This window comes from Hyperolius riggenbachi, chromosome 4 (assembly GCF_040937935.1).
Source record: "Hyperolius riggenbachi isolate aHypRig1 chromosome 4, aHypRig1.pri, whole genome shotgun sequence".
Lineage (NCBI taxonomy): Eukaryota > Metazoa > Chordata > Amphibia > Anura > Hyperoliidae > Hyperolius > Hyperolius riggenbachi.
The window spans coordinates 42,978,435-43,005,023 of record NC_090649.1 but is presented as its reverse complement, the minus strand read 5'-3'; the positions used below and the strand labels follow the sequence as shown (position 1 = coordinate 43,005,023).

The 26,589-nt window shown below is 43.4% G+C and overlaps 1 protein-coding gene across 4 annotated transcripts in view; it reads right to left on the bottom strand.

Annotated features, from left to right (window-relative positions):
* LOC137571179 (cytochrome P450 2K1-like) overlaps positions 1-26,589 on the bottom strand; it is a 51,487-nt gene that overhangs the window by 11,734 nt on the left and 13,164 nt on the right. For all 4 annotated transcript variants that reach the window (XM_068279992.1, XM_068279989.1, XM_068279991.1 and 1 more), the window contains exons 3-9: positions 24,078-24,240; positions 20,514-20,663; positions 15,434-15,572; positions 13,822-13,843; positions 11,572-11,748; positions 8,143-8,284; positions 5,655-5,839 (exon numbers count right to left, since the gene is read on the bottom strand). In XM_068279992.1, coding sequence (XP_068136093.1) covers positions 5,655-5,839; positions 8,143-8,284; positions 11,572-11,748; positions 13,822-13,843; positions 15,434-15,572; positions 20,514-20,663; positions 24,078-24,240 — 978 coding nt within the window. The remainder of the gene's footprint in view (positions 1-5,654; positions 5,840-8,142; positions 8,285-11,571; positions 11,749-13,821; positions 13,844-15,433; positions 15,573-20,513; positions 20,664-24,077; positions 24,241-26,589) is intronic.

Below are 26,589 nucleotides of genomic sequence, written 5' to 3'. Positions count from 1 at the left end.
CGCAGCACCAATCATTGAAAAATCCCCTGGTTGGCAAGTGGCTAAATGATGGTTTTTATTATTTAGTGAGAAAAAAAAAAACTCCAAATCTACATGGCCCTGTGTGAAAAAGTGATTGCCCCCCCTTGTGAAAAAATAACTTAAAGGTGATTTATTACACCTGAGTTCAATTTCTGTAGTCACCCCCAGGCCTGATTACTGCCACACCTGTTTCAATCAAGAAATCACTTAAATAGGAGCTATCTGACACAGAGAAGTAGACCAAAAGCACCTCAAAAGCTAGACTTAATGCCAAGATCCAAAGAAATTCAGGAACAAATGAGAACAAAAGTACTGTAATTGAAATCTATCAGTCTGGTAAAGGTTATAAAGCCATTTCTAAAGCTTTGGGACTCCAGCAAACCACAGTGAGAGTCATTATCCACAAATGGCAAACACATGGAACAGTGATGAACCTTCCCAGGAGTGGCCGGCCGACCAAAATTACCCCAAGAGCGCAGAGAAAACTCATCTGAGAGGCCACAAAAGACCCCAGGACAACATCTAAAGAACTGCAGGCCTCACTTGCCTCAATTAAGGTCAGTGTTCACGACTCCACCATAAGAAAGAGATTGGGCAAAAACGGCCTGCATGGAAGATATCAAAGGCGCAAACCACTTTTAAGCAAAAAGAACATTAAGGCTCATCTCAATTTTGCTAAAAAAACATCTCAATGATTGCCAAGACTTTTGGGAAAATACCTTGTGGACCGACGAGACAAAAGTTTAACTTTTTGGAAGGTGCGTGTCCCGTTACATCTGGCGTAGAAGTAACACAGCATTTCAGCAAAAGAACATCATACCAACAGTAAAATATGGTGGTGGTAGTGTGATGGTCTGGGGTTGTTTTGCTGCTTCAGGACCTGGAAGACTTGCTGTGATAGATGGAACCATGAATTCTACTGTCTGCCAAAAAATCCTGAGGGAGAATGTCCGGCCATCTGTTTGTCAACTCAAGCTGAAGCGATCTTGGGTGCTGCAGCAGGACAATGACCAAAAACACACCAGCAAATTCACCTCTGAATGGCTGAAGAAAAACAAAATTAAGACTTTGGAGAGGCCTAGTCAACGTCCTGACCTGAATCCTATTGAGATGTTGTGGCATGACCTTAAAAAGGCGGTTCATGCTAGAAAACCCTCAAATAAAGCTTAATTACAACAATTCTGCAAAGATGAGTGGGCCAAAATTCCTCCAGAGCGCTGTAAAAGACTTGTTGCAAGTTATCGCAAATGCTTGATTGCAGTTATTGCTGCTAAGGGTGGCCCAACCAGTTATTAGGGTCAGGGGGCAATTTCTTTTTCACACAGGGCCATGTAGGTTTTGAGGTTTTTTTCTCACTAAATAATAAAAAACATCATTTAAAACTGCATTTTGTGTTCAATTATGTTATCTTTATATAATAGTTAACGGTTTTTGATGAGCAGAATCATTTAAGTGTGACAAACATGCAAAAGAATAAGAAATCAGGAAGGGGGCAAATAGTTTTTCACACCACTATATATATATATATATATATATATATATATATATATATATATATATATATATATATATATATATATATATATATATATATATATATATATACTAGCTGATTGCCCGGCGTTGCATTTGCCCGGGAATGTATTTGGCTAGTGTTGGCTCCACCCACTTTTTCTAACCCTAACACGCATTTACTCAATTACCAAGTTTGTGAGCTTTGCGGTCTTTGGAATCAATAATTAGCATTGAAATGAAAAAAAATCTGATAGGCTGTTTGTGGCCCCACCCCCTTTTCTGAATTTGAACCCCAGTCACCCAATGACCAACTGTAGCAGGTTTGAGGCCTGTTCCATTAACAGTGCAAGAATGGCAGCAATTAAATATTCCCCTTGAGAAGCAATAGGTGAAGTTTAAATCACTTTTGTAGGCTCCACCCACTTTTCTGAATATTAAACCCAGTCACCCAGTGACCAACTGTGCAAAGTTTGAGAACCCTGCCATTAACAGTGTAAGAATGGCTGCAGTATACATTTTCCCAGTGAAATTTGTATTTGTCTCTGCCCACTAATGACCTGGAACTGCCCGCCCATGTATGTATTTGACTGGTTTTGGCTCCGCCCACTTTTTCTAACCCTAATGCCCGAACGCTCAATGACCAAGTTTGTCAGCTTTGGGGTCTTTGGCATCAATAATTTGTATATTCCCATAGAAATTAAACAAATCAGATTGGCTGTTTGTGGCTGCGCCCCTCTCCAACATTTGAATCCCAGTCACCCAATGACCAACTATAGCAGGTTTGAGGCATCTGCTATTACCGGTGTAAAAATGGCAGCAATTTAAATTTTCCCCTTGAAAATCAACAGGTGAATTTTGATTGGCTATTATAAGCTCCACCCACTTCCCTGCATATTAATCTCAGTCACCCAGTGACCATCTTGGCAAAGTGTGAGATCCCTGCCATTAACAGTGAAGAAGGGCTGCAGTTTACATTTTCCCAGTGAAATTTGTTTTTGGCTCTGCCCACTTTTTGTAACCTGGACACACAGTCACTCAATGACCATGTTTGTGAGCTTTGGGTCCTTGGCATCAATAATTTGTATTTTCCCAGTGAAATGAAACACATCTGATTGGCTGTTTGTGGCTCTATCCCAGGCATGGGCAAACTTGGCCCTCCAGCTGTTAAGGAACTACAAATCCCACAATGCATTTGCCTTTATGAGTCATGACTGTGGCTGTCAGACTCCTGCAATGCATTGTGGGACCTGTAGTTCCTCAACCGCTGGAGGATCAAGGCTGCCCATGCCTGCTCTATCCCCTTTTCTGAATTTGAACCCCAGTGACCCAATGACCAACTGTATCATGTTTGAGGCTTGTGCCATTAACAATGCACAAATGGCAGCAATTTTAATATTCCCCTTGAAAATGAACTGGTGAATTCTGATTGGCTTTTTTTAGGCTCCACCCACTTATCTGTATAATAATCTGTGCCATTAACAGTGCAAGAATGGCAGCAATGTAAATATTCCCCTTGAAAATCAAAAGATGAATTTTGATTGGCTGCTGTACGCTCCACCCACTTTCCTGAATATTAATCCTAGTCACCCAGTGGCCAACTGTGTCAAGTTTGAGAACCCTGCCAATAACAGAATGGCTGAAATCAATCTAAGAAATATGATTGGCTGTTTGTGGCTCCACCCCCTTTAGTGAATTTGGTCCCCAGTCACCCAATTACTGACTGTATCAGGTTTGAGGCCTCTGCCATTAACAGTGTAAGAATGATAGCAATGTAAATATTCCCCATGAAAATCAATAGGTGAATTTTGATTGGCTGTTGTAGGCTCCACCCACATTTCTGAATAATAATCCCAGGCACCCAGTAGCCAATTGTGTCAAGTTTGGGACCCCTGCCATGTAAAAATTTAAGTTTCTGGCACCGCCCACTTTTGTAACCTTGACATATAGTCACTCAATTACCAAGTTTATCAGCTTTGGGGTCCTTGGTATCAATACTTTGTATATCTGATTGGCTGTTTGTGGCTCCGCCCCTATCTGAATTTGAACCCCGGTCACCCAGTGACCAACTTTACCAGGGTTGAGGCATCTGCTATTAACAGTATAAGAATGGTAGCAGTTTAAATAACCCCTTTGAAAATCAAAAGTTGAATTTTGATTGGCTGTTGTAGGCTCCACCCACTTTCCAAAATCTTAATCTCATTCACCCAATGGCCAACTGTGCAAAGTTTGACAACCCTGCAATTAACAGTGTAAGAATGGCTGCAGTTTATATTTTCCTAGTAAAATTTGTTTTTGGCTCCGCCCACTTTGTGTAGCCTTGTCACACAGTCACTCAATGACCAATTTTGTGAGCTTTCAGGTTCCTGGCATCAAAAATGTGTGAATGGAAGCAGTTTATCCAGCAAAGAAATCTGATTGGCTGTTTGTGGCCCCGCCCCTTTAGTGAATTTGGACCCCAGTCTCCCAATGACTGACTGCAGCAAGTCTGAAGCCTCTGCCATAAACAGTGTAAGAATGGCAGCAGTTTAAATATTCCCCTTTAAACACAATAGGTGAATTTTGATTGGCTGTTGTAGGCTCCACCCACTTTCCTAAATCTCAATCTTATTCACCCAGTGACCAACTGAGGCAAGTTTGAAAACCCTGCAATTAACAGTGTAAGAATGGCTGCAGTTTACATTTTCCCATTTAAAATGAATGGCTGGATTTTGATTGGCTGTTTTATGCTCCGCCCGCTATTCCTGGATTTGTAACCTCGGTCACCAAGTGACCAACTGTGCCAAGTGTGGGGACTCTGGCTTGATTACTGTGAGAATGGCAGCCTTTTACATTTTTTCCATTGACTTGAATGGGTGAAATCGGATTTGCTGTTTGTAGCTCCGCCCAGGTGTGCAGAGGGGCCGCGAGACCCCCAGAACATATTATCCCAGGTAGTAAGGGATCTGCATACCAAGTTTCGTTCAAATCGGTCAAGGGGTTTTCGAGTGATCGCGGCACACACACACACACACACTCACACGCGCGCACACACACACAGACACACAGACACACACACACACACACACACACACACACACACACACACACACACACACACACACACACACACACACACACACACACACACACACACACGCACGATTTTATATATATATATATATATATATATATATATATATATATATATATATATATATATTTGTTTTGTGTTGTGTTTTGCTTCTTTTTCCTTGAAACATTTATTTCCCCCCACCAGTTTTTTGTTTTTTTTGTTTTTGGTTTAGAACCCAAAGCACATAAGCTTATTTTAGACCAGTACATAGTTGTGGTTTTTGATGTGTTACAGGGGAAAACATTATGTGATCATGGATGCCAGACTGAACCGGTGGCTTTTCAGCTTCTATGTAAACGATTCCAGGGATGGAGCTCCCTGAATTGGGTGTGCCAAGGCTTCCCAAAGGCTAAGGACAGCATGACAAAAGGCTCTGTTTCCAATGGTTTTGAGTGGTTCTCTGGTTTTGAGTGGGTGTTCAAGTTGATCTAAGGTTGTGGTGGGAGACGTGACACAGTTGTAACAATCCTTCAGGTATCTGGGGCCTCGATTGTGTATCTATTTGAATTTTAACATGCTCATTTTGAAGAGTATTATCCATTGTATTAGTAGCCAGTGTAGTGAGCAGAGGATTGGTGTTATGAGACAATGGTGGGGTTGGCTTGTTAACAGCCTTGTGACAGCATTCTGTACTAGCTGCAGGTGGTGTAGGTCTTTATTTGGAAGGCCTACATAGAGGGCATCGCAATAGTCCAGCCGTGATGTGATGCTGGCATGGAAGATCCTCTAAAGGAAGGAGGTGCTTAATTTTTGTAAACCACATCTGCAATCTGATAGGATGAAGGTGAGGGTTCCAGTGTTTGTGAGATATAACAGCATACACTTTTTAAAATGTTTAGACCAGATAAAGCTTGGCAACTTATGTTACAGTATCTCCACTGGAGAATCTTGTAGATCACTGGAGTTTTAGGTCCAAAGAGTTCCAAGTAATTATATGTTCTTGTGGACTCAATGGGTTCTGAATAGGATTTGTAGGTTGTTTTACTTCATACATTTCAGTACTCACCTTGGGTATGAAATATCCTCTGAATGTGACATCTTTAGATGCTGCATGAGGAAGTGCTCCTGGTACGATATCTCCAAAGCGTTGGATCTCATGAATTACGGCTTCGGTGTAAGGCATTTCTTTCCTGTGCTCATATTTAGGCTGAGCTGTCCCAATAACTCTCTCTATTTCATTTTGTACTTTCTCTGTAAAACAAAGGAAAATCACAATCTTTTTAGTGATTGTTAACACCACATAAGGGGTTTTTCCCCTTATGGACCAGAGCAATTTTCACCTTTCAGTGCTCCTTCTATTCATTTGCCAATAACTTTATCACTACTTACCACAATGAAATGATCTATATCTTGTTTTTTATTTTCGTCACCAATTAGTATTTCTTTGGGTGAAATGTTTTGCTAGGAATTATTTGAATCTAAATGCATTTTAACGGGAATAATAAGAAAAAAATGGAAAAGAAAAATGTTCTCGCCCATTATAGTTTTAAAATAAAACGTGCTACTGTCGATAAACCCTACACATAATGATGGGCTTTTGAGTGCTAAAGTACTCAAATTCAGATTTCTAATAAAGATTAATTACTGCACCTGTGACTGCGGGATGGGGGGCTTAAATTACCCAGAAGTCCGGGGATCCTATGCGTTTCACTGCTGTAATGCGCGACCTGTGGGATGTGTTCCACCACTCACTGCCTCATGTCCATGTCCTTCCTTCCGGGGGAAGTGCAAAGTGCGGTAGTGAGTGGTGGAACGCGTCCCATAGGTCGCGTATTACAGCAGTGACATGCATAGGATCCCTGGACTTCTGGGTAAGTTAACCCCCTATCCAGCGGTCACAGGTGCAGAAATTAATCTTCATTAGAGATAGCCCAAACGCTTCGCTGGCGAGCAGTATACGGCGAAGATCAGGTATCCGTGCTCGCTGCGAGCACATGTCACTATTCGACCCGTCCCCATACATCATCATTGGGCTAAACTTTGACCCCTCACACCACAGTCAGCAGGCTCATGGCAGCCAATCAGCTTGCACTCCCTCACGCCCTGCCCCCTATAAAAATGCAGCAGGGTCGGCCATGCTCAGTCTGTCTTTGCCTGGAAGAGTGAGAGGAAGGGACAGGGCTTGCTAGAGCTAGGGAAAGCATTAACTAGGCTTGTTTATTTTAATCCTCGCAGGCTGATTGTTCTTGAATCACCCCAAGCAGTCCTTCTGAGGGAAGCGGGAAAAAAGGGCGCAGGCAGCTAGTGGACAAAAAGGGCGCCACCATTCACTCTCATAATAAATAACGTTTAATGGGCGCTGAGCAGGAAAAAAGGGCGCTGGAGTTAAATAAAGTTTACAAAAAAGCCATTATCTCTACGACTTTCAAAGTCATGGTGAGGGCTGTTTTCTGACTTTTATTATCTCAACTGTTAGTTAACTATTTACTTTTTCTCTGCTAGAGGAGAGGTCATTAGTTCACAGACTGCTCTGAAAGAATCATTTTGAATGCTGAGTGTTGTGTAATCTGCACATATTAGAGAATGATGCAATGTTAGAAAAAACACTATATACCTGAAAATCAAAATATGAGAATATTTTCTTTGCTGCTAATCTTCTAGTAATTATTCATAGTCCACAACCAATTCATTATATCATATATTTTTTTTCGCTTCAGTGTCCCTTGAATGTGGGAGGCCATTACACTATGACTATAGTAGGGATTAGACCAGGCATGGGCAAACTTGGCCCTCCCACTGTTAAGGAACTACAAGTCCCACAATGCATTGCAGGAGTCTGACAGCCACAGTCATGACTCATAAAGGCAAATGCATTGTGGGACTTGTAGTTCCGTAACAGCTGGAGGGCCGAGTTTGCCCATGCCTGGATTAGACTGTTAGATCTTCTGAGATCAGTGAGTGACATGACTATGTACTCTGCAAAGTGATGCAAAAGAGATTAGCGCTAAACAACAAAACAAATAGTAAACATTTTGATGAGGCTGGCATCACAAATAAGTCAAAATAGCTCTTTATTTAAATGTCATTAAAATGACATTATGTCAGATGGCTAAATGGCTTTGATAAAGGTGTCAAAAAAACAGCGGGCTGGCGCCATGGACATTATTTTTTTTACTTTTGTATCTGACATAATGTAATTGTAATGATGTTTAAATAAAGAACTATTTGTACTTATTTGAGGTGCCAGCCTCATTGGTTTGTCCACGGACTGGTCTCCAGTACTGGGATCATAGGCTTGAGCACACACCTTTTTTCCTCCTTTTACATGGGTGCTCCTTCACTTCATTTTTGTAAAACAAATAATAATAAATCCAGGCCAATACTGCATAATAACATATGTTCCACAGTGCTCTGCTCTCCAGTCTGGGTGAAGCTTAGCAAAATAAGGTTCATAGTTTTCAGCCAGTAATGAGGTGTTAAAAGGCCAAATCATTTTCTGTTTAGCCCTGGTTGACTTGTGACATGTGCCCAGTCTATTTATCAGCAATTCTTACTTTGTATATCAGGATACTTCATCATGAGCAGAAGGCCCCATCTCAGAGTGGTGGCTGTGGTCTCCATCCCTGCCACAAACAGGTTGCCCACCAGAGCAATTAAATTGTCATCATGGAAATATTGAGAGGATTCCGGCTTGCCCTGCGTAACAAAATAGATCAGAGCCTAGTTGTATTTATTATTATTATTATTATTATTATTATTATTATTATTTACATAGCACCATAACCTACTGTAGTAATGTAATATAATGATCATTATGAGCTTGCAGCTTGACAACAAAGCATTTGAAACAGCGGGCTGTAGCTGCATCTAAGCCCATTTTTATTGCATGTGATTTTAATTACGTGTCTGAATAAAGAGCTATTTCTTCAAGAGTGGTGCTGCTGATCTTGGTTTCTCAAGAAAGAAGATACAGCAGGAAGATAACCAGGAACTCGAGACAGGAGAGAATTATGGGCTGGGCAAGTATATGTTATTTTACTGATACAGTATTTGTATTGATAAAATTAAAAAAAAAATCTTCTTTGAGTAAACTCAGGAAAAGAGCTAATTGAATCTTGGCCATGAAGAGCTACACACAGGAAAAAGTGGTAATATCTATGTAGTACATCTTGCCAAGATATCTTAAATTCATAGCGATATTTTGATAAAGAATGTTTTCTATTATAAAGATAAACTTTAAAGAGAGTCTGAAGCGAGAATAAATCTCGCTTCAGCTCTTATACAGTATATAGCAGGGGCATGTGTGCCCCTGCTAAAACGCTGCTATCATGCGGCTAAACGGGGGTCACCCCCAAATCCCCCTCCGTGCAGTGCATCCCCTCTTCTGCATAGAGGCAGGGCTAATGGCCGCAGCCCTGCCTCACGCGCGTCTGTCAGCGCGTATCTCCGCCTCTCCCCCGCCCCTCTCAGTCTTCCTTCGCTGAGAGGGGCGGGGGAGAGGCGGCGATGTGCCGCTGATAGACGGCGCTGAGAGGCAGGGCTGCAGCTGTTAGCCCTGCCTCCAGCAGCAGCAAAATCTACGACCAAGTTGGTCGTTGATTTTGCAGGGGTGGGTTTGGGGGTGAAGGGACCCCCGTTTAGCCGCGGGATAGCGGCGTTTTAGCAGGGGCACACATGCCCCTGCTATATATAAGCACTGAAGCGAGATTTATTCTCGCCTCAGTGTCTCTTTAAGGTATCCCTACAGCAGTTTAAAAAAAACAAAAAAAACAATACTTACTTCGGTAGTGGTAAACCTCTGGATAGACCAGAGGCTTTTCATATCTTCTTATACCTCAGAATAGTTCTCCTGAACTTATCCTACTAAAGCTTGTTGAATAAGCTTCTTCCTGCAGCAATCCTGGTCATGGACAAGCACATTCTGCATGAGTTAGACCCGCACATGTCCAGTAGAACAGAACTAGTTGTGCACAGAGGAAAATAAGCTCTTCATTCTATTAGGCATTGTGCATGCCTAACTCACACATGCCTAGTCAGGATGCCCACCTCCACGGCCAGGAGCACAGCTGGAGGCAACTTATTTGATGGGCTTCAGTGGAATAAGTTTCAGAGGACCCTTCCCTGGAATGGTTGGGTTTAACCACTTAAAGACCACAGGCTTCCTCTCCCACCCTCTCCCAGTGATCAGGCTATTTTTTACAATTCAGTGCTCTGCAGCTTTAGTAGCTTGCTGCAGAGCAGAACAACCTAGCACACACATGAATTCCCCACCTTATCTGCCCACCGACAGAGCTTTCCGCTGCTGTATGCTTTTTTTTACTATTAATTTATTTGTTGTTGTTTTTTTATAAAATTGTAGATTTTTTAAAATTATTCCCTAATCCCTCCCTCCCCCGACAGCCAATCAGGGTGATCCTCTCTCATAGGCATCAGCTTATGAGAGGGGTTCGCATTTGGAGACTCTCTAGGGGACAGCAGAACGACAGAGCTGTCCCTAGTACAGTGCGGCAGTAGATCACAGCGCTGTACAATGTAAATAGATTGCAGTTTCGCCGTCTAACAGTCTGCTAGCGGCGATCACCGCTGGCAGTGGCAGACTGTTGATGGAGGGGAGCTCCGTCATTCAAGCAGGGATGCATGCACAATCCCCTGCAATCTCCTCCCCCAGGACTTGAAGCCTATCCAATTGGCGTTAGGCGGTCGTAAGGTGGTTAAGAAGGTATCAGAAGCCTCTGGACTATTCGGAGGCAAGCTTCTACCTAGGTAAGCATTTCATTATTTATATTTAAAACCACTTCAGGGGTACTTTAAGCTCTCCATGCAGCTGCTGCATTTAAACCAATCAAATTCCAAGCTGTAAAGATTTGCATAAAACGAACATCAAATTTGCCTTAACTGAAATTATTAGCTTCCCACTGACCATCCCTAGTTGTTATCACTTCCCTAAAAAATGTTACTCCCATGATGCTTTCAGATATCTTCAAATTCTGGCAGACAGGCTTTTCTATTCCTTACACTTGTGTCAGTAACAATAAAGAATTTCTTTAAAGTGAACCCGAGACGAAGCACCCTCATGTATTTTACCATATATATCAGTGGGAACATTAGAGAAAACCCCTACCCTGCTCTCTGTTTCATTCTTCACTGCTCAGCCTGCTTCTTATCAGCCCTGATAAAATCCCTGACTGAGCATTCAGTCTGGCTTTCTTCAGGAATCATTATAGCTGAGTCTAGTCTATAGCTGTCTTCTGTGCTGTCTTTTCAAGCCGAAGCCTGCCACCTTGTGGCTCTGCTCAGGAATCATTATAGCTGAGTCATTGTAGCAAAGCCAGACTGAATACTCTGACGGGGATTTTATCTGGGCTGATTAGATGCAATCTGAGCAGTAAATAATGAAACAGAGAGCAGGGTAGGTGTTTTCTCTAATGTTCCCACTGATATATGTGGTGAAATACATGAGGATGATTCATCTCTGGTTCACTTTAAAGGAAAGATGCAAGCTGCAAATAAAAAAAATCTACCTACCCAGGACTTCCTCCAGCCCCTGGCAGCCGTCCTGTGCCCTCGCTGCAGCTCCGCTTTCAGCCGGTGGCCCGGGGTCCCCTCTGGTACAGATGCTGACGTCTGACCTCCCCAAGTCGGCATCAACTGCACCTGCTTGAGAGCCACCACCAGCTGAAAGCGGAGCTGTGGCGAGGGAACAAGATGGCTACCAGGGGCTGGAGGAAGCCCCTGGTAAGTAGATTTTTTTTTATTTGCTTGGACCTTCCCTTTAAGGCTGAATTTGACCTTTTTATTGTCTGAAGCATCCAACTAGATGTAAACCTGTCCATTCTAGTGTCTGAAGCTATCAGACAAGCATTTGTCCAGCCAGACATGAACTTTTCCAATCTAGTTTCTGAAACTCAGATAAGTATTTGTGAGTACCTTATTACCTTCCTACAGAAAAACTCTACGTTTTATAAAAATGGTGTCACCCTTACCTCTTGTTGTTTTGCCAGAAATGAATCTATCAGGTTCCTCTGGTCATTCACATCCAACTCTTGTCTCTGCTTAGCAAACGTCTCCCTTAGGAAATTCTGCATGTGAGCAATATTTCCAGGAAGCTTTCTATGGGGCCCTGGCAGCAGGCCTATCAGCAATGGGTAAGAGTTGTAAAGCTTCAAAGAGAACAAAAAAGAAGAATATGTTTACTTAAATTTCACTTATTAACACTCCTAATGACTTATCTAACAGTAGAAATCTGCACCAACCCAGTAAGGCATACATGCAAAAACGGTGCCACAAAATTTGAGCACAGGAAAAAGCAGAAAAATGACTCACCCTGCTTCTGAAAAAGTCCTAGTGGTGTTATTTATTATTCCCCCTCCAGGCCTCCATGGACTCGGAGAAAGACGTAATGTGGCTGCAAGCCATTTCTGGCGGCCGAATTAGCTGGTTTTACAGTAACTGGTTCTCTGTCTTTTCACAGCACCCAAATTGCTTTCTAAGCACCACTAATTCACATTACGGCCTACAGTGGTGCATGGTGCGCCCAAATTTACCTGCACCGTTTTAAGTTGTCTTGCCCAGTGAGGACTATTTCACAAACTGTATACTTTGTCATGGGAAGAGAAAAAAAGATGGCCTACAAAACTGGCACCACTCTCCATGCTTAGGTCCAGAACTTGGCCAAAACTGGGACGTGCACCAGGACAATGATCTCAAGCACACCAGCAAATCTACAGCAAAACAGGATGAATTGGTTACGCCAGAAAAATGCAAATATGACTAACTTTTGGCCACTTATTTGTCCTTTAATATATCAACATAGATGTGTGGGTATTTATTTCATAAGGCCCGGTTCACACTTGCGTTTTTTTCCGGACCGGATCCGGAACGTATACTGTACAAACAAAACGGACGAGATTGGATACAATGATAACCTATGGGTCCGTGCACATCCGCCCGTCCCACTGGATCCGTTTCCGTCCGGATTTTACGTGCCGGCGGCCGGTCCGGAAAAATGCTGCAGACCCTATTTTTCCTGAACGTTGTGCCCTGCGGAACTGATCCAGAAGGTTTTGCAGCTCAATAGGAACATATGGAAAACGGAAATTGACGACACACTGCCTATAAAAAAGGGGTTGGGGTGGGGTGTTAAGGTATGGATATAGGGGTTGTGGGGGTGGTTTGTTTAGGTATGGATATTTACAAGGGTATGGATATCCGGCAGTAGCTGTAAAATTTTTCTGGGTGTTGTCTCAGGTACATCGTCTGGAACTGTCCCTTCCTCTGTCTTTTTATTAGTAGAGGGTACACCCACCATCTCCTGCGAGTAGCACGCTTACGTCCCACATAGTAGTAGGTAAATATCAGGAACGATGCTATTCCAAGCCAGAAGCTGTATAACATACACTGGATCTATGGTCCTCACAGCAGTCTCTGTCTCCAACGATGACGTCCACACTGCAAGCTCTCTCCAACAATGACCACAGTGCATTTCCACACCTTCCAGACCCCAGGTATATATCGCTTTAAAAAATGGAAACTGATCTAAAACATATGCAGAACGTATGAAAAACCGGATACAAACAGAACAGAAACTGAACGGAATCGGAAGGGAGGCGGATCGGAACAGACTTCAACGGATCCGTTTCAACTGACAGTTTAGGCTGCAAACGCAAGTGTGAACTGGGCCTTATGAACTGATGAAGTTACCTGTTAGTGTTGCTGTTCAAATCCGGGATTCCTTATTCAGAAACTGGGATAATATTGTGCACAGTACTTCAGAACCATTGTGGATAGAGTTATCAAGCTGCTTTCCACATTGCTCTTCGTGTGGCTTTGATGGTTGCTCCTTCTGGCTTGGAAGGAGAAAGCATCGGACTCACAAGATGCACGACGGGAAATGCAGCTTTTTGACTCTATCCACAAGTGACGGTTCTGAAGTACTGTGCATGCCATTAACCGGGTTTCCGATTAAGGAAACCCAGATCCGGCATCATTAGTACTTGTAAGAGTGACAAAACATCTTCTAGAGCATGTAAAAGTGCTAAAATTGCTTTGTCTACAGATATACCACGAACAGGATAGATGAGAAAAGACATCATAAAGTAAGGTTTTTCACCACCAAATGCAATTCCTTCTCAAAGTTTAGGTCAGGTTGTCTTTAATTTACAAATGATTCTCAGTGGTTACTATGGGCACTGCCTTTGTTGTACATACTCAGGCTTAAAATAGAAATTACTTACTGCAACCATAGGTTCCCCCAGGGCGTACGTACAAAAAGGGCGCCTGGACAAAAAGGGCGCGGGGTGTAAACTCTAAATAATAATTAATCATTAATAGGGTTTATAAATATAGTGTGCTATATTTCGTTTACAAATAATGTTTAACAAAATTATAAATCATTAAATAATGTCTATGAAATCGGAAATTGTGAAAACGTTAATCTTCCCTGTTTCAAAAGTTAAACTTATAATTACGTTTATAAAAAAACCAATAATATATGTTTAATTGTTATAATTGTATATTATTGTGAATAACCGTCATTTATGGTTTGTTCTTATAATAAAATCTGAAAATATTGTTTATAAAGATGATATAAATATAACTACGTTCGTAATAAGTGTTGTAATACATTAGTAATTATTACTAAAATTTTACTAAAACTATACCTAAGCCTACTCTTACACAGAACCCTACCTGTACCTATCCCTAACCCCTAGACTCCCCTGTTGGTGCCTAAACCTAAGACCCCCCTGTTGGTGCCTAAACCTAAGACCCCCCCTGTTGGTGCCTAAGTAACCCTCCCTGTACCTACCCCTAACCCCTAGACCCCCCTGTTGGTGCCTAAACCTAAGACCCCCCCTGTTGGTGCCTAAACCTAAGACCCCCCTGTTGGTGCCTAAACCTAAGACCCCCCTGTTGGTGCCTAAACCTAAGACCCCCCTGTTGGTGCCTAAACCTAAGACCCCCCTGTTGGTGCCTAAACCTAAGACCCCCCTGTTGGTGCCTAAACCTAAGACCCCCCTGTTGGTGCCTAAGTAACCCTCCCTGTACCTACCCCTAACCCCTAGACCCCCCTGTTGGTGCCTAAACCTAAGACCCCCCTGTTGGTGCCTAAGTAACCCTCCCTGTACCTACCCCTAACCCCTAGACCCCCCTGTTGGTGCCTAAACCTAAGACCCCCCTGTTGGTGCCTAAACCTAAGACCCCCCTGTTGGTGCCTAAACCTAAGACCCCCCTGTTGGTGCCTAAACCTAAGACCCCCCTGTTAGTGCCTAAACCTAAGACCCCCCTGTTAGTGCCTAAACCTAAGACCCCCCTGTTAATGCCTAAACCTAAGACCCCCCTGTTAATGCCTAAACCTAAGACCCCCCTGTTGGTGCCTAAACCTAAGACCCCCCTGTTGGTGCCTAAACCTAAGACCCCCCTTTATTATGTGGATAATTATGTTTTACTAATTGTGGATTAAAAAAATATTTTGCAATTTACGTTACGTACTGATCGCTTTATTTTGTGAATAATAATGTTTTACAAACAGTAAGGGATAAAACTTTAAATAATGTTTTAATTATTTAAATAAGATAAATATGTTTAGTATTTTCATAAACGTTATTCGGCACGGGTGCATTTTATAAACGTAAATCACCACAAGTTCAGTTATAAATCATTAAACAGCTCCGGGCGCCGTTTGTAAACTTTATTTAGCTCCTGGCGCCGTTTATAAACTTTATTTAGCTCCGGCGCCCTTTTTTCCTACCCGGCGCCCATTAAACGCTATTTATTATGGGAGTGAATGGCGGCGCCCTTTTTGTCCACTAGCGGCATGCGCCCTTTTTTCCCAGCTCCTCCCCCAGGAGTCTAACATTCTCATTAACAATGGCTATGAGTTTCTTTAATGTAGGGTCTTCATATTCAAATCTTCTGCTTAGTAATATGGCCACAATTATGTTGGTAACAGCTGTAGTAAGGATTGTCCGATTGTCAAATGGCTTCCCTGAAAATAGAACAGACATAAATAGTAAGTACAGCATAGTTTCACATTCTCCCAGCATTACATTTAGAGCATGCAGCCTGGTATTGTCCTAACTAAAGGAGTTATCAATTATACAAGCACTGTTCTATGTAGAATGAATTAGTTTAATCTAGGGATGGGACGAATCCACAATTTCTTCGAATCTGAATCCGAATCCGAATCTAAAAAGGTTCTCGAATATCTCGAACCTTTCGAATCCCGAATCTAACGAATCCTGCGATCCGTGGAATGGTTGCCCACAGTATAGGTAGGCAGGCTAGGTGCTCACACTATAGGTAGCTAGGTAAAGGTGCCTTCAGTATAGCTAGCTAGGCATAGGTGCCTTCAGTATAGCTAGCTAGGTATAGGTGCCTTCAGTATAGCTAGCTAGGTATAGGTGCCTTCAGTATAGCTAGCTAGGCATAGGTGCCTTCAGTATAGCTAGCTAGGTATAGGTGCCTTCAGTATAGCTAGCTAGGTATAGGTGCCTTCAGTATAGCTAGCTAGGCATAGGTGCCTTCAGTATAGCTAGCTAGGTATAGGGGCCTTCAGTATAGCTAGCTAGGCATAGGTGCCTTCAGTATAGCTAGTTAGGTATTGATGCCTTTAATAAAGCTAGCAAAGGGGCCTTTAGTATAGCTAGCAAGGTATAGGGGCCTTTAGTATAGCTAGTTAGGTATAGGGGCCCTCAGTATAGCTAGTTAGGTATAGGGGCATTCAGTATAGCTAGGTATAGGGGCATTCATTATAGCTAGGTATAGGGGCATTCAGTATAGCTAGGTATAGGGGCATTCAGTATAGCTAGGTATATGGGCATTCAGTATAGATAGGTATAGGGGCATTCAGTATAGCTAGTTAGGTATAGGGGCCCTCAGTATTGCTAGTTAGGTATATGGGCATTCAGTATAGCTAGTTAGGTATAGGGGCCCTCAGTATAGCTAGTTAGGTATAGGGGCATTCAGTATAGCTAGGTATAGGGGCATTCATTATAGCTAGGTATAGGGGCATTCGGTATAGCTAGGTATAGGGGCATTCAGTATAGCTAGGTATATGGGCATTCAGTATAGATAGGTATAGGGGCATTCAGTATAGCTAGTTAGGTATAGGGGCATTCAGTATAGCTAGTTAGGTATAGGGGCCCTCAGTATAGCTAGTTAGGTATAGGGGCATTCAGTAAAGCTAGTTAGGTATAGGGGCATTTGGTATAGCTAGTTAGGTATAGGGGCCCTCAGTATAGCTAGTTAGGTAAAAGGGCATTCAGTGTAGCTAGTTAGGTATAGGGGCATTTAGTGTAGCTAGTTAGGTATAGGGACCCTCAGTATAGCTAGTTAGGTATAGGGGCATTCAGTGTAACTAGTTAGGTATAGGGACCCTCAGTATAGCTAGTTAGGTATAGGGGCATTCAGTATAGCTAGTTTGGTATAGGGGCCCTCAGTATAGCTAGTTAGGTATAGGTGCATTCAGTATAGCTATTTCGGTATAGGGACCCTCAGTATAGCTAGTTAGGTATAGGGGCATTCAGTGTAGCTAGTTAGGTATAGGCGCATTCAGCGTAGCTAGTTAGGTATAGGCGCCTTGAGTATAGCTAGCCAGGGTACCCCTCCCTCTGTGTGCCTCCTCTGCTCACCCCCTACATAGAAAAAAAAAGCATCGGCTCACCTAACAAGGGCATCCAGCGCCGAATCCCGCTGCATCCCCGCGCAGCCGCCGATCCCCCGATCGTCCTCTTCCAACTCCCCCGCACCTCCTCCACTCGCCCCTTGCATAGATGTGAGCATTGGCTCACCTAACACCTGCCCTGGATTCCCTACCTGCCGCCAGCGCAGAGCCGCAGACCTCTTGTTTCCTCCTCTGTTGCCTCTAGTAACCGCCCGGCGCTTCAGTGATGACGCGTATGCAAAAGCGGATCACTAGGGGGAACAGAGGCGGAAGCAAGAGGTCTGCGGGTCTGCGGCTCTGCGCTGGCGGCAGGTAGGGAATCCAGGGCCGGTGTTAGGTGAGCCAATGCTCACATCTATGCAAGGGGCGAGCGGAGGAGGCGCGTGGGGGGGGGGGGTCGGAAGAGGACGAGCGGGGGATCGGCGGTTGCGCGGGGATGCAGCGGGATTCAGCGGATTCGTTAAGGGGGAAATTGCGTCGGGATTCTAATCTACGAATCTCGAATATTTCTCAATATTCGAGGGATTCGTGGATTCGCCGGATTCGCCGTCCCACCCCTAGTTTAATCCCTTTTAATCCCTTCCCTACTGTAATTAATGCAACAACCCTTTTTTCTCACAATCCTTTATACTTCCTGAATTTTATGCAGGCAAAGCATCTCCAGGAATATGTTTAGCTTCAGGAAAAATAAAAAGAGCAAACCCCCATTTTCTTGGAACGATCTTGTTTTGGCCTTCAACTATAGGAGATTTTAAAGAACAGTATATCAAATGACTAATACACAAGACCTCCTCCGGGAACTCTTCAAGCAAGTTGACAAAACTACTAATGAGATGTTGTAACAATCGGTGTAACACAGAGAGGATCAGATTATTGGTGATCTGCAGTATCACCAAAAATACAGATATATACCTGATTATTGATGATCTGCAGTATCACCGATAATCAGATATATTACTAACCTCTGGACACCTGAGTAATATGAGTGTTTGGTGCTACAGAAATACTTTGAGAACAAAATCAGGAGGACAGGTACAAAGGCAGTAAGGAATACTGCACTAGAGAATAAGTACCTTTCAGCAGCCTGAGAATCTCCCGCAGGGAGGAGTCAGACTGGGAGAGGAAAGGACCAGAGCGTGAGTGACACCAATGGAAGATGTCACTGACTGATCTGTGAACTATCTCTTAACTGAGGAGATAGTTCTCAAGGTCGGGTAAGCCAGGTCGGCAACACATGGACATACAAGGTACAAAGACAGGAGGCTGATTCGGTAATCCTAAGGCAAGCAGGGTTTGGCAACAGAGTATCAGATATAGCAAAGTACCAAATCAGTGAACAGAAGAGTGGTCAAGAAAGCAGTAAGTCATAACAGATAATAAACAATGCCTAGCCTTGGGTGTGAGCTCCGTGATCATCAACACCCTGGAACTAGTCTGACATGTAACAGAATGGTAACACAAGTCCCTAATCTTGGGTGTGAGGTCCTTGATCATCAACACCCTGGAACTAGTCTAAAGTATAACAGAATGGTAACACAAGTACCTAATCTTGGGTGTGAGGTCCTTGATCATCAAAACCCTGGAACTAGTCTGAAGTATAACAGAATGGTAACACAAGTCCCTAATCTTGGGTGTGAGGTCCTTGATCATCAAAACCCTGGAACTAGTCTGAAGTATAACAGAATGGTAACACAAGTCCCTAATCTTGGGTGTGAGGTCCTTGATCATCAACACCCTGGAACTAGTCTGAAGTATAACAGAATGATAACACAGAATCTGACAATAAGGTCTGAGTGCTTCCACGTAGTGATCGCAACGGCAGACAACCAGTGAATGACCAGCACCCAGTATATATAGCACAGCGCTCTCCAGCGCCTTCCCTAAGTGCTGGACCAATGGGAACTGGTTGAATCGTCAGCTGACCGGCTTGGTCAGCTGACTTCTTTCTGGCTGTCATAAAAGTTCTGCCTCTCAGCGCGCGCGCGCGCGTCCTTCTGAACCTGTGTGGACCATCAGTCCCAGCCACACCAGACATGTGTTGTGTACCACCCACCGCGCTGGACGCGGAACCAGCCTCACCGCTATCAGAGCATGCGGCGGTTTCTCCGCGTCTAGCCATACTGGCAGATGTAGACCCACGCGTGCAAACCGCCGCGTTGGATGCGGAATCAGCCGCCTTGTTCTGAGCACACGTGGCGGCTTTTCCGCGTTTTCTCACAGATGTCAAGACATAAATGACAATTAACACAAGGGCGATTCTATAGTAAACTAAAATTAAGACTAAAAAGGCTCCCAGAAAAGAACAGGAAGGCAAGCTACAGATAGAAAAATGTTACTCCTACCTGTGTTTGTAACTTGTATACTGTTCGGTAAAATGAGTAAGGAGCCTTAGGAGACCCTAGTATGATTTAACTGGTGTCGGAAGTGTTTATCCAACTTTGAACAGATTTTATAGCACCATAAGCCATCATTTCTATTTTCTCATCACCATACCTGGTCAGGAATTGTCGTAAGAACTCCCGTTTCCAAGTTGGTAGAGGAGTTGAAGGTAACTGCCTTGCCCACATGGGTTTTTCTCTGCTCCTTACCAGTTTCTAAAGATGTAGGGGTGGGGTGAGAAGGCAGTCTTTCTAAAACCGGCCACCAGAAAGCTGGTATATCCTGTTCTGGGTACTCCACACGTGTATGGTGAGCACTTCTGTGCAGTCCACGATAATCCCGGCCCAGGTGGATGCGTTCCCTCATATAGGGTATGGTGGAGCGCATCTGCACCTGGCTCCAGCTACATCACTGTGGACCATCACAGCAGACATTATACTGTCGGCTACTGATGGCCCCACATGATACGGAAGTAAGTGGGAACCGAGCCTCAGTATTTGTCTTATCACACAATCTATATTGCCTCATCTTTTTTTCTCTCCTTATCGGTTTAACCCATTAATTATCTTTCGGTATTTTTTTTTTATTATTTAAAGGAAAAGATAAGAAAGACAATTTAATTTGTGAGAGTTTTGTGAATCACCCTCCTAATCTATTTTATTTAAGGAATTATCTCTATAGTTCAGACAAAAAAATAAATAAGGTGAGATAATGTAAGAGGTCGTTTTTGTAAATCTACCCTTACATGTGAACTACTTCCAGTTCAGTCTAAACTGTATGGAGAAAACCAAAGGATCCCTGTTATAGTCACAAAGAGGGTCAGCATCCAGATATTAGAATCAGAGGTTTGGTTTTGCTGTGAAGCTTGGCTTGATGATCACTCACCTCCATGTGATCGGAATATCTCCATTAAACACTCAGCTTCCTCTGTAATCTTGTCTTCTATGAGTCTCTTCCCCATTCCGTAGTCACGTAGTGTGGACAGGGTGAACCGTCTCATCGCCTTCCAGCTCTCTCCATTGGAAAAGATGATGCCTGGAAAGAATCAATAGAAGATAGTGCTTCTGTATGAAGAGATGTGTTATTGCTACAAAGAAAACTTACAATATCATCATTCTCCAAATATTCATGTATTGTGTATCTCTATTAGTCAATTATCCTGTTTCAGCTTATATACAATTTAGGAGAAGAGGGTAAGCTGCAAGGCTTTCACAAATGTGCTCTGATTGGTTTATCCATCTGAAGGCCATTTTCACCACTGGTTTCGCAACAGACCTGTTCTTAATGTCACCCTTGTGAGTTTGTTCCACCACATTTTGTGTCCTCCTGATGTTGTCGGGGCTTTGCCACCCTGGTAAGAATACTACCCGATCTGAAGTGAATATTTACCGATCTAATTTCAATCAGGAAAATAGCAATCGTACTCTAACCAGAAATATATTTAAAGGGACACCGAGCAGTGCAGAAACTATGGAAAGATGCATATCATTTTAAAGCTCTCTTTCTCCTCTTTCCAATGATATATAAACCACCGCCCTACGCCTTTTAGTTTTCGCTATTTTCGCGATCAAAATTGCCGCGGCCGCGACTAAAAGGCGTAGGGCGACGATTTAGGTGTCGCAGAAAGAGGAGAAAGAGAGCTTTAAAATGATATCCATCTTTCCATAGTTATATTGTATTACACAGGGCGACTTTTTACAAGTCAGCAGCTCCATTCAGAAGAAAAAGTCGCCCTGTGTAATACAATGTAACTATGGAAAGATGGATATCATTTTAAAGCTCTCTTTCTCCTCTTTCTGGCGACTCCTAAATCTCTAAAATATTGGAAAGAGGAGAAAGAGAGCTTTAAAATGATATGCATCTTTCCATAGTTTCTGCACTGCTCGGAGTCCCTTGGCTTTCTCAAAATTTGGCCAGATCAAGACTTGTATCACCCTCATTTTGTATCAACTAATATAAAAATCGAATGAATATCGAGGGGTTAAAATAGTCTATTTCCTGGTGGAGTTTCAACCTGGAAAATATTAGAGAACTGCCTTGCTGCTGGTTTCAGTTCAATTTTGAAAATCTTCCTAATGTCAGCAACTAGCATTAGGAGGTCATAGCTGTAAGTCATGGCATGGGTCATGCTTATTCCCTTGCAGTAGGGAACAAACCAGTGTCCTTCACAGGCAGGTGACCTGCAGCTATGCTAAACTTGAAGAAATCCTGAGGAGGTTCAGCAAGATTCATCAGCAGGCTTTTGAAGGCCTCACAGTGACTTTCTGGTGTGTTGGGGGTAAGTACCCTTGTCCATGTCCCACAAGGAAGCCAAGTTCATTTTTTTTCAAATTAATTTGCTTTTGTATGTTCCCTTTCTCTAGTGTGCAAAAATCCATTTGTGGGGTGGATAGGCTTGAGAAAGGAGTCAATGCTCTGAAACACTGCTTAATGTGTTCATCTGTGCATTATTGTTGCACAGATCAACTGCCTAACGATGGCTCCACGCTGATTGGAGTGAGCAGCGCGGCAGCCCCAGGACCACTCCATGCCGATTGGTGTGAATGGCTGGGAATGGACTTTGCAGGGTATCCCTTTTGCAGGGCATCCCCGCTTGAATGATGGAGCGGAACTCCGTCATCAGTCTCCCAGCGGCAATCGCCGGTAGGGACTGTTAGACGGCAAAACCGCAGCCTAATAACATTGTACAGCGCTGCGATCTATGGCAGCGCTGTACTGGGAACAGCCGTGTGACACGGCTGTCCCCTCCAGAGGCTCAGAAGTGATTGGTTGTCATAGGCTGATGCCTATGGCAGCCGATCACGGTGATTGGCTGGCGGGGGATTAAAAAAATAATAAATAAATATGCAATTTTATTATAAAAATGATAACAAAAATATTTGTCAAAAAATTAAATAAATAAACACTGGGGGAGCGACCAGACCCCACCAACAGAAAGCTCTGTTGGTGGGGAGAAAAAGGGGGGGGATTACTTGTGTCCTGGGTTGTACGACCCTGCAGTGAGGCCTTAAAGCTTCAGTGGCCTAGTTTAGTAAAAATGGCCTGGTCACTAGAGGGGGTTTAACACCGCGTTCCTCAAGTGGTTAAGTCATATTTGACTATTTCTTGCATATCCTCATTCTAAGCATAGCTAACAGGCTAATTACTTTTACTTCTCTCTGAAGTTGCATTTCTCAAATATTCCTACTTCCTGCTTGTAGACTAGCAGCAGGGGCTTCCACACAGCCTGACCCCCAGGTGGCCTCCCCTGACTGTTCCCCGTGGTCCCCGCATGTTTTGTAGTTCAGCTGCTTTGAAATATCTCACCTGTCCCGGGTAGCGGCTTCAGCCCCATTGCCTGCATCTTCTCTAGCCGGCGCATGTTATGTATAAATAACATACCCCAGCATAGAAAAGAGGCAGACAACAGGACTGAAGATAGAAATTGGGGCGGAGACAGTGCCAGGACAGGTGCGACATTTCAAGGCAGCTGAACTACCAAACATGCAGGGGCCACAGGGAGCAGTCAGGGGGAGGCCACCTAGGGGGTCCAGTGTTGCAGGGGCCCTAGGGCAATTGCCCCCTTTGCCTCAATGGCAGTACCCTGGGGGTGACATATGAGGAATGGTACTTCATAGAGACAATGTAAACTTGTAACTTATCATGCTTTAGGCTGCTTTCACAGTTAGATGTTACAGGCGCACATTAGAGCAGCCTGTAACGCAGCCCACCGCACAGTAATGAAAAGAGAATGGGCTGTTCACAGTGCCCACATTGCGTTACATTGTAACGCAGCATGTCAAGTTAAAGTGCTGCATGCTGTACGTTATAAGCGGCTAAGCTGCGTTAGACTGTTTGCACATGCTCAGTAGTGTTGGAGGAGGACGTCTCCCCTCCTCCTCCTCAGCCAGCCACATGGCTAATTAATATTCACTGCAGGGTGTGACGTGCAGTGTTTACTTCCTGGAGCGGCCGCTCTGTGCGGCGATTGGCTGGCGGGACCACATGATGCCAAGAGTACGCATCACGGCATCACGGACGCCAGAGTGAGCTGCACAACGCGGCTCAGTCTGATGTCCACATCCAACACCACCAGGCGTTGCGTTAGGGGCACGTTATGCGACCATAACGTCTCCTAAAACGCAACGTCCTGGTGGGAAAGTAGTCTTAGAGAAGAGAATGCACAAATGCCTTTTAGTAAAAAAAAAAAAAAAATTGCAAAACACAAGCACAACTGCAACTTTTACAGGATCCAGAGCCTGCCTTCTAGATAGCGCTGCATAATATGTTGGCACTTTATAAATACAATAAATAATAATAATAATAATAATAATAATAATAATAATAGGTGAAAGCCGATTTCTAAGTATGAAGAATAACATAATTTTTTTTTTTTTATTTTACCCGAGGCACATATTGTTTGTATCTGATATTGTTTTATATTCCTTATTGCATACAACTAATAGTTACCATCTCCTCCTAAGACTCTTTCCAGCACGGGTGACCATGGCCTGTTTGAAAATTCCTCAGCGTGATCAATTAAGGCATCTTTTATAGTCTCTAAGCCACAGAGAACAACCATCCTTTCCAAACCAATACGCACACCTAATACTGGGCCGTAAGTCTTGGACAACTGCGAAAGAAGAGACAGAGGGACGCTTTACAGGTCAATTCAAAAACATTCACGATGAGGCATAGATGAAATCATGTGGTGCAGACCCCACTACAGTAGGTGACACCATGTATCTCTGGCTTATGTCGGAATTCCAAAATAGGAAACATTAAGACAAAAGGAGAGAACCAAGAGCCTCTTATAGTGTAATACGTTTGTAGGTACTAATCTGAGGGTGAAGGGATAATACTCACAAAATAAGGTTGCCTTAGAGAAAACCAATTACTAGGCAGATGTGGATCACAAACCCATCTCACACTTGGGTCAAGGTAGTTGTCATACTACAGGGAAGGATAGGGAGGGTAAAAATACCCACCAACCACCACCAAGGTAAACTTACTGAGCAGGAGGAAAGAGGGGCCATTGCAGCCACCACACATATGGACATTCAGTCGGGAGGAGGAAATCAATGTCCTTTACAAAGGACTAGAGGACATGATCTCCGCATGGAGGAAAAATGTTTTAGCCATTTATTTAGGAAAGGGTTCTTTACAGTAAGAGTAGTTATGGCAAATTGTATATCTGCATTTAAAGGGGGCTTAGATGCTTTCCTTGCGTTGAAAGACATCCATGGCTACAATTACTAGGAATGCCCAATGTTGATCCAGGGATTTTATCTGATTGCCATCTGGAGTCGGGAAGGAATTTTTTCTCTTTTGGAGCTAATTGGACCATGCCTTGCAAGGGTTTTTCGCCTTCCTCTGGATCAGCAGGGATATGTGAGGAAGCAGGCTGGTGTTGTACTTTGTTCTCTGGTTGAACTCGATGGACCTATGTCTTTTTTCAACCCAAATAACTATGTAACTATGTAATGAGCAACGTCAATGTTAGTCAGAAAGAGATATCCCACTACACTGATGATTAGATAAAAGTCAAATCTTTATTGCAGCATCTATGGACACACAGCAAAACAGCTAATGCCTATCGGAGAAAGTATATCTCCTTTGCCATAGCTATAACCAAAGAGCTATGCTTGCTCCGATATGCATGAGTTGTTTTGCTGTGCATCCGTAGATGCTTCAATAAAGATTGGACTTTTATCTAATTATTGGTGTAGCATGATCTCTTTTTCACCACCAATTTAGGTAACAATTAATTAAGTAGGAGGCGGCACACAAAATAAAAGTTTACAAACAGTTTAAAAATGAAGGTGAGGTGCTTACTTTCCACCTCCAAGGATAAAAAAGCATACGTTCAAAAAAGATGTTTCTTTGGACAGAGAAGGAAAAACTAGCATGTATTAAAAAAAAAGTGTTCATTTGGGCACAAAAGATTAGAAGGGTTCTGTGGGCCTTAAAAAAAAGTGTCACTTACCTGGAGCTTCCACCGGACCCCTGCAGCTATTAAGTCCCACGCCGTCACTGAAGCCCCCTCCGTTCTTCGCCGCCGGTGACCTGCTAATTAATCGTCTAACTAAATGAATACCACTGCATCCTCGCTCCCACGCGTGTCATCGGAAGCTCAAGAAAACTTCATACTGTACTTGCGCAGTAAGCTCCTGATGACACGCGCAGGAGAGAGGACGCGTGCGGCCACGGCCTTAGCCGCAGTGCTATTCATCTAGTTAGACGAATAATTAGCAGGTCAACGCCGCCAAATAACGGAGGTGGCTTCAGTGACGGCGTGGGACTGAATAGCTGCAGGGGGTGGTAGAAGCCTCAGGTAAGTGACTTTTTGTTTTGTTTTTTAAGGCCCACAGAACCCCTTTAAGGGAAAATAAACATCTATGCAAAGAGATGTTTATTATGGACACAGAAGACTAAGGAACAACAAGCATGTACTCAAGCAGATGTTTGTTTTAACACAGAAGATGCGACTATTCCTCAGTAGGAATAGGCGAGCAAATAGTAATGAGCAAAATCAGGAGAAGTGTGTATGTGACAAATACGCTTTTGATAATTCTCACCCACCACACCCCTTCTTTTCCAGAACACAGCATAATCTGTAATAGAGTAAAACTAGGCATAGCGTAATATGTCGGTATCTTAGGCCCAGTTCCCATCAGCTTTTGCTAGCAGATCCGGCCATACGGTTCCATGGGCCATTCCACCGAACGGACAAAAAATGCTGCAGGACCTAATTTCCTGGACCATTTCGCTGAGTGGAATAGAAATGGAAGGTTTTGCAGTGCAATAGAGACCAATGGAAAATGGATGTTTTACAACACACCAGCTGTAAAACGGATCGTTTTCACCGGATCCAGATGGCCGCCATGGCTGGATCCGTACGGCTGGTTTTGTTAAAAAAAGCAAATGTGAACCGGGCCTACGGGAACACAGTATGCAAAACAAACATATATGGACCTGTGGA